General features: G+C 47.6%; 1 protein-coding gene across 1 annotated transcript; it reads left to right on the forward strand.

Moving 5' to 3' along the window:
* Window positions 1-3,532: 3,532 nt before the first annotated feature.
* ATP5MJ (ATP synthase membrane subunit j) lies at window positions 3,533-8,378 on the forward strand. The gene is made up of 4 exons (XM_059058280.1): window positions 3,533-3,642; window positions 6,441-6,564; window positions 7,521-7,544; window positions 8,230-8,378. Exons 2-4 carry the CDS (start codon window positions 6,441-6,443, stop codon window positions 8,259-8,261), a joined length of 180 nt encoding a protein of 59 aa, XP_058914263.1. The 5' UTR covers window positions 3,533-3,642; the 3' UTR covers window positions 8,262-8,378.
* The last annotated feature ends 564 nt before the right edge of the window (window positions 8,379-8,942 follow it).

Below are 8,942 nucleotides of genomic sequence, written 5' to 3' on the forward strand. Positions count from 1 at the left end.
TGGAAGAAGTTCAGTGGGGCGAGATCTTGACTAAAGTGAGTTCCTCTTCCTTCCTTCCTAAATCCGTGTCTCAGGGGCCGTGTCCTCCCCACAGCTAGACAGAAACAGGTGGTGAGAGGTTCACATTTGGAGGTCATCAGCAAATGGATGGTGGTTAAAACCCCGGGAGCAGCTGAAATGGTCCAGGCCAGAGCGAGTGAAGGTAGACAGAAACTAGGAAGCAGCCTGAAAGAAGGGTCAGAGAGGAAAATTCCAGTAAAGATATACAAAGGAAGAAAGGCAGCAGGGAGAATCAGAAGAGTGATGTTACTGCCTGCCCACCTTCACACCATCAGTGCCCAGTGCAGTGTCTGGCACAGTGTGGGCTCGCAGCAAAGAGCCCTGTGAACAAATAGGTGGAAGGCATCCAGAGCATGGCACTGGTCAACAGTGTGAGGGCCCATCAGTTGAACACTGGAAAATGGCCAAAGAGTGGCAAATAAGAGGTCAGCCTGAGAACAGTGCAGAGAGAAGTCAGACTAGGCCGGCTTGAGCTGTTGGTTTCTTACAAAAAACAAACCCAGCATGGTACTGAGCTGGAAGTCCCAGGCCCTATCTTGGCCACACCGCTATGAGCTCTGGGCCTCGTATTTTGACTGTTCCAAATAGTGCAGGCTTCAGAAGCCCCCCTCACACGCACATGTTTTGGCAAGGAAAAAAGAACACATTTTTCAATGAGTAAGAAAATGTGATCATAAAGTCATTTAGACTCTCAGTATGTCATTCAGCATTGGCTGGAAAATACTGCAGCTTCATCCATTGTGTGAGGGCTAGCACATGTTCTGAATTTCACAAGATAGGCCAAAACCACTGCAAACAACTCTGCAAACCCCATTTGCGTTTCCTAGTACATTGCTGTTCCCACACTACCTTCCTTTGTTGATGTTACAGTGAGCGTGTTTCTAAGTGGAAGTGCTCTTTTTCTGAAGAAAGTGCCTTTCACGCAGATGTTTTCTGAAGGGCTGTTTCTATGTTCTTGGATCCTTTTGGCTTACTACCTCCTTGGGTCCTCCTTAGCTTTGAGTTTTTAACTGCAGTTGAAGGACACCGTCTTGATGCTTCTTCGGTTTTGAAATGTGTTGTCATTTAACTGCCACTTTCCAGACGAAACACTGGTTAACATTGGGTGTCGTGACAGAGTAAATGGCTTTGAGCCCCTTCGTTTCATGAGTAGTTCCCGGTACTCTTTAGTCACCTGGCCCAGCTTATCTGGCATTCCTGCCCAAAGTCCAGAGTTCAAAAGAGGCAGTTTCATAGTTCCAAACAGGTATGTAGACATCTAGGCCAGAGCAAAGGGGAAGGCCACAGAGTAGGCCTTGGTGGAGGTTTCACATATTTGCATCCCCAGAGCAGCTGGAGGCGCAGGCCCAAAGGGAAAAGAGCTGAGAGCAATTCCAAGTGATGTCGATGCTGTGAAGTGGGAGGAGCTTTGCCCAAAATACCTTCATATCTTCGGTGACCTTCTCAGCCACAAAGGACAGCATTTTGCACTTTGAATCAATCTGCTGGGATGACCCTTTCTTTAAACATTGTTTTCTTTGAACATGTGTTTTTCATGGGCTGTGTTGGATTAACAACTGAGGACATTAAAATCCTGTTGCTCTCAAGTCGAGTTTGAAGTTCAAAAGATTTGTCTTGAAATAGCTTACAGTGGTGATGCTCTTCCTTAAGTTTTTCCGAAGTGCTTATTGTCCTCTGCGGTTTTCTAGCTCATTATAAGTCTAAAACATTCTTTTTCTAAGACAGTGTCTCTCAAACCTTGTCCTTGTCTCAGGACCCATTTACACGCCTAAAAATTGTTGAAGACCCTACAGAGCTTTTGTTTACGTGGGTTCTATCTACTTTATTTAGGGATTACAACTGAGAAATGTTTTATTTACTTTTTAAATTCATTTAAAAATGATAATAATAAAACCAGTTGATGTTAAAGGGAATAATTATGAAAAGTCACTATATTTGCCCCCAAATTCTTGTGGTTGAGAAGAGTAAAAGACGCTTACATTTTCACAGACCTCTTAACGTCTTTCTTAATGGAAGATAGCTGGATTCTCCTGTTTTTGTACTCATTCTGTTGTGGTATCACAAGCCACACGGCCTGGGGAAAACTCCACCATAGCTTGTGAGAGACTTCTAGTGAAAAAGACGAGTAACATCTTACCGTTGTTACAAACAATAGTTTCGGCCCTCGGGGGCCTTGGGAACCCCGGGACCACACTTTGAGCATCACCACCGGAAGGTTTCCAAGTTTTGCATATGCAGCTTCATTTGATGCTAAGCTTCTTCACTTAGAAGCAGGACCAAGTTTGTTGCACTTCCTTTCAGCCTCCCCATCCTTCCTTCTGAGCTCACTTTCCTTCTGCCTGAATAATGAACATTGATTTTTTTTTTTAATCTGCAGACCTACTGGTGATTATTCCCTCAATCTTAGTTGGCCCAAAATGTCATTTCGCCTTCTGTTCTGAATGCAAATTTCCTCACGCATGGAATTCTGGATTGGCAGTTATACTAAGACACCAGTTACACCTATGATAGACTTTCTTGCTGTTCCTTTCTCTTTTGTCTGTGTTCCTGAATGGTTTCTTCTAACCCAGCCTCCAATTCAGCAATTCTTCAACTGTCTAATCTGTTGCTAAATCAATCCAATTTCTATTGGGCTCTTTTTCAAATCAGCTAAGTGGCTTTCTTTTGTTTCACTTTTTACAGTTTCCAGTTTTCTGCTGAGATTTTCAGTCTTGTTTTTTATTTCCTTGCACATATTAAGCATGGTTATTTTTATTTATTTATTTTTTAATATTTATTTATTTATTTGGGCTGCACAGGTCTTAGTTGTGGGATCTTCGTTGTGGCATGTTTAGTTGCAGCATGCGGGATCTTTTAGTTGTGGCAATGCGAACCCTTAGTTGCGGCATGTGGACTTAGTTGCGGTATGCACGGGGGATCTAGTTCCCGGACCAGGGATCGAACCTCGGCCCCCTGCATTGGGAGCACAGAGTCTTACCCACTGAACCACCAGGAAGTCCTAAGCATGGTTATTTTTAAAGCCTGCGTCTTTTAGGTCCAGCGTCTGGCACCCTGTGGAAGTCTTTATATTGTCTATTAATAGAGTAGAATTACGATGCACAGAATTGATGCATAAAAATATGCAGAGCAAAAAAAGTTAACACAGAGAAATGGCAAGAAAATCAGATGGGAGATGCAGCTTTTCTGTGTTTAACACAAGTAAAGATTCCCATTTTCAGGTAGGCCAACTCGTCATCTTTGTCCAAGACCACCTCTGTTTCAGCACTGAAAGTCCCACTCCCAGGCAAATCCGGGCGGTTAAGTCACGTGACACACACACACACACACACACACACACACACACACACACACACACACACACGGTTAAGTCACGTGATTCACACACGTCCCCTCCCAACCCTCCGGGCGGCCGCTGGGGGCGCTGTGGTGCGCAGGCGCGGCCGGGGGAGGCGAGCTGGTCTAGGGCGACGCCGCTCCTTCCGCCTTCCCGGCAGGCCCCGCGCGGCGCCTGCGCGCTCAGTGACTTTTTCCGAGTCATCAACTGTGAATTGGGGTTGGTTAAGCCGCTAGTCCTTCGCAGAGGTGAGTGGGGGGCTGCGGTCTGCGCTCGGCGCGGGGCAGCCGGTACGGTTGCAGGATCGCGGGCGGCGGGCGGCGGGCGGGAGCCTCCCCGGCACCACCGCGGCCACACCTCCATCCCCGCTGACCTTGAGGTCCAACTCCTCTCCCTGCCCACGCGCACTTTTTACTTGGGTCCCCCAAACTGTAAAGGGAGGTCGTCCGGGGGTTAGCTGTTATTAGTCGAGGCCGCGCTACGCGTTTTCCTTTGGCCGTGAGAGGTTCAACCACCTAATCGAGCTTACACGGCAGGTTAGTGATGGAGTTAGTATCCAAGTCGAGAGCTCTTACCCAACGTTTAGTCTCTTCTCTCCTTTACACCTCAAGTTGCTACACTGTACGTATGACAAGGCTTTGGGAGAGGGGGAAACGGGGACCAAAACGGGATCGGAGGTGATTGCAGTTGTACAGACCTCAGCCTGTGAAGCCCGGTTCTGAGGCTCAACGGGTCAGACGTTTCCTGTTTCCAGTGTAAGGTCAGGTAGTAGTTTGCTGTCAATGTAACATACCAACCACTTTGCAGATTTTAACGGACACGGCCGACACCCACTTGGCCTTTGAATAGGATGGGTCTTTGAAGGAATGGGCGCTAATAAAACTCACACAGCTGGGAAACGATGCTAGATAGAGTGAACTCAGGCAGAAAAGTAGGGGGCCTCATTTTGTAAACATTGGGAGCATGTCGCTTGTCCAGAGAGGTATGGCAGCCTTGGGCCAAAGGCGGGGTGGGAGGTAAGCATTTGCCGTGTACCTACCCTGAAGCACTCTTGGGTTATTCTAGGTGAGGAGACAACACCAGGGGCCTGGACCCTGAGCAAAATATGGAGATAACAGAAGTTTCTTTGGCCCCTTTTTACCTCCTTTACACCCTCCTAGTTTGCTTTGCTCTTTTCCTTCTAGATCCTCTTCTGGCCTTGCTCTAAGGCCCTTACCTGACCTGGGCCTTGCCCTCAGCTTCTTAAGTCCTTCCTCATAGACTCTCAGGAGCTTAGTACGTTGTAGTCAGCTGGGCATTTGCAGCATTCTTGCTGCGATCATTTACTGAGTTTTTATTCCACACCAGGCAGTAGGTTGGGGTCCTTTACTTTGAGATCCCAGTGGGGCAGGTGGAGCTATCCCTGTTTCACAGAAAGGGAGGCCTCTGAAATGACAGCTTCAAGACATTCCCAGGACCGAGGGCAAAGCAGGCTGAACTGATGTAGGAGCCCAGGATTCGCTGGCTTCAGACCCCATTGGTCTTCTTGCCCAGTCAGTGCTGGGCACAGGAAGGAGAGGAGTTTGCTCAGGGCCTCTGCACTCTTCCTGTCCAGGGCTTCCAGAGGCTTCCTCCACATCCTGTCTGGATCCTCTCAGCTGCCTTTTCAGGACAGGGCTATTGGTTTCTTGGAACATTATGCTCTGACAGAGCATCCCAGTACTGCCTGAAGACAGGAAACATGAGGGCAGACATGTCCGCAAGGGCTTCCAGGAGGAGGACACAGCCACGTCTTCCTGGGTCACTCGGGACTGGCTAGCCTTCACGCCTGGGCCTCAGCCTGGGTATGTTCTCTCTTTGAAGAGCTGGAAGCCAGCCCTCAGAGCAGATTCTCAGTAATGAGGAGCAGATCCAGCTGTGTGATCTCAGGCAACTGTGTGATCTTCTCCAAGTAGTGCAGGAGCTAAGTAAAGCACTTCATGAATGCTCTTACATTTGCATGACATTCTGAGAATAAAAGCTGCGCTCTTTGCTGTGGTCTCCAAGGCCCTGTATGACCTGGCCATCTTCTGTCCACTAGCCCAGCCATGACACTTTATGTAACAAGCACTTGCTGTAGGACAGCAGATACTGCAATTGACACAGAGCAACTCCTCCATCTTCATAACAGCCCTCTGAGGTGGGTGCTGTTTTTATCCCTGTTTTAGAGATGAGGAAACCGAGGCAGTTTCAGTTAGCTGGAAAGTGACAGAGCCAGGATTTGAATCTGAGCGACCACAGTGGCCTTCTTGCTGTCCTCCCACTCCAAGCACGTTCTGACCTTGGGTCTTGGCTCGTGAGCTGCCTCTGCCAAGGACACTGTTCTCCCAGATGCTCTGGCTCTTTAGAAAACTGAAAGTTCTCTCCAAAAAAAAAAAAAAAGTGAGGTGATGGATGTGTTAATCGCCTAGACGGGGGAAGTCCCTGCAAATTGTGCACATGTATCAAGTCACCAGCACAGTGTATACCGTAAATACCTTACAGTTTTATATGTCAGTTATGCCTCAGTACAGCTGAGAGTCAGACAAAACAAAAGAAGGACTGAGATACAGCTGATGAACAGGAGCCCAAGCCTGGGTGTTAGTCTCACAGGGAAATCACCATGCCTTGACCATGTTCTTTTTCAGCTTTGAATGCCAACAGTTCTTAACATGGTGATGCAAGTATGCTAGTTTCTTCAAAAGTGTGTAATTCTTGGCATAATTTGGGGGCATTCATGGAGGATAGCCTTCAGAGAGGGGGACCATTGATGACAGTGGGGGACGGCACGGGCTGGGAGAGCTCTGGGGCTGGAGGAATGTGAAGTGATGGAGTGCCCGGATGGCCACGGTCAGGGGTGGTGAGAGGTGAGTGGAGCTTGGAAAGCTGTTGAGAGCACGAGTCCCCAGGTAGATGTTGGAATGGCTTTGGGCTGCTCCCTGTCGAGTAGTTTGGGAAATCGGGTCAAACTTAATAAATGGAAAAACCTCTTACCGGTTGGGTTTGAAACAATAGTCATGGTAAGATGTATCCCTGTGCTCCTTTTCAGATGCTTCAAAGCCTTATTAAGAATGTTTGGATCCCCATGAAGCCCTACTATACCCAAGTTTACCAGGAGATTTGGGTAGGAACGGGGCTGATGGCTTTTATCGTTTATAAAATCAGGAGTGCTGGTAAGTTTCTTTGCGTTTGATTCATTGGAGGTCGAAGAAAATTACTTTCAAGAGGAATCACAATTCATATTGTAAAGAAACTATGGTTCTTAACTAGGAGCGAACATCAGAACCGCTGGTGGTCCTTTGTTAAAATGTGGGGAGCCGGGCTTCCCTGGTGGCGCAGTGGTTGAGAGTCCGCCTGCCGACGCAGGGGACGCGGGTTCGTGCCCCGGTCCGGGAAGATCCCACGTGCCGCGGAGCGGCTGGGCCCGTGAGCCATGGCCGCTGAGCCTACGCGTCCGGAGCCTGTGCTCCGCAACGGGAGAGGCCACAACAGTGAGAGGCCCACGTACCGAAAAAAAAAAAAAAAAAAAAAAGTGAGGAGTGTAAGAGCTATGTCAGTGATAAGAAATTTGAATAAGACCTTGATATCGGAATCGTTAATTTCCTTAGGTGTGGCAATAATATTTAGAATGCATAGGAGGTGTCCTTAGTTTTAAGAGATGCAGTTTAAAATATTTAGGGATGAAGTGTCGTGGTTTGCAGTGTTTTATTTTACCTTTTCCACTGATCTGAATGTTTAAATATTTTCATAATAAAAGTTGGGGCAGAGTAACCATTTGGTTCTCAGTGAAGCAGAGATGAGGCCCAACTGTGTATGAATGAGCGATTGGTTAAAAAGAGGAAAGAAAGGAGAAACTTTAAACTGCAAGACTGGAGGTTAGGATCTGGTAGAGTGAAGAGTCCTGCAGATTCTGAAGGGCTATTTAACTGTTCAGAGAACGTCTGTGGTAGAATTTTTACCACTTCTTGGCTTTGAGACACTATAGGAATTCCTATTTTCTGAAAGCTTCATTTAATAGCTTTGCCTAAGCTATGAACTTTTCAGCCAAATGATGATTTCGACAGTGAGTCGACTAAAGGCATTTTTATAAAGCATTGACATGACCAATTTTTCTTTCCATTTATTTTAGATAAAAGAAGTAAAGCCTTGAAAGGTAAGATTTCTGCTTCTTAAAATGGATGGGGAATGAAAAAGGCCATCGTACCTTTTTGGGACACGGTGTATCCCTGTTGTGAATTGAAGCTGATGCATGGTTCACTAAGCACACAGATGCAGTAGGAACACTTCAGAACGTGGCGAGTGCTGGCCTGCTGGGACAGGGTTCTGAAGCTCTGCTCCCTACAGCCTGAGTGTTAAAAACCACTGCTCACCCCTTGGGCCAAGTACAGCTTCCAGGAGTGAAACGAACTGATGGGAGCTAGCTTGTGTCACCAGCAGGCCAGCAGGAGTCAGCTGTGCCAGTGGCCGCCCGGTACAACTTGTTTTGAAAGCAAGAGCCACATAAATTTGTGCCCTAGTGCTGGGCATTTCTTCACTTCGCTTCCAAATGACAGGGAAACTCTAGTCGTCTGAGTCCTGTGCAGACTTAGGACTGGCCCTTGCCCTTGGGGAGAAGACATTTCCACGGCGCTTGCTCTCTGCGCCTTCAGTGAGCTGCATGCCCGTGCTGATCCCATAGACCCTCCGTATACATCCGTATAGAAACAACGCTCCATGTACTTCATCATATCGACGGTTGTGCCCTGCGTCTTCTGGCTCGTCAGCGCGCACATACGCAATGAACCGCGTCCTGCTTGTTCCGTTCCTCCTAAGTTGCGTCTGTGCTTCTCTTTGCACAGCTTCCAGCCCTGCGCCTGCTCATGGTCATTAACGAGCTCTCCTGGGACGGGACGTCGGTCTGGCTGCGCTGTGGGAACGTGGGACATCGGGTTGACTTGCAGCAGTGCCGCTGCCCTTGGGCATGAATAAACGTACCTGTGAGACCCACGCTGCCTGCGCCCGTGTCCCTCCCTCCGCCCCGCACCTGCCACACTCCGAGTAGGTCTGTACGCGCCAGGTGCAGCCAGAGTCTCGCCGAGCTGCCCTGTCCTTGGGAAATCCAAGGGGCTGAGGAGTGAACACCTCGGTTAGCACGGGGGTGGAGGGCAGATCTAGGCTTCACACTCTGAAGGTCAGTAAATGTTAAGCAGATGATTCTGCTACTTCACTTCTGTGACCTCCCTGAGCTTTTGTTTTCTCATCTGGAAAATGGAGATAAAGTGTAAGTTCTAACTTAGAGTTACGGTGGAGCGCAGTAAGAGAAAGTTTGCAAGAGCATTATTTAAACTGTAAAATGCCTTTTTAAAAAACAATTTTATTGGAGTATACTTGATTTACAATGTTGTGTTAGTTTCAGGTGTACAGCAAAGTTATGTAAAATGCTTTAGGAATAGGCAGTATTAGATCACATGGTGGATGGAATTATAAGCTCTAGAAAATTTTATCCAGAAATCACTTCTAAGGCAAGGTACATAATTTTTTTAAAAAAAAATCAATTGAGGGCTTCCCTGGT

This window comes from Kogia breviceps, chromosome 3, assembly GCF_026419965.1.
Source record: "Kogia breviceps isolate mKogBre1 chromosome 3, mKogBre1 haplotype 1, whole genome shotgun sequence".
NCBI lineage: Eukaryota > Metazoa > Chordata > Mammalia > Artiodactyla > Physeteridae > Kogia > Kogia breviceps.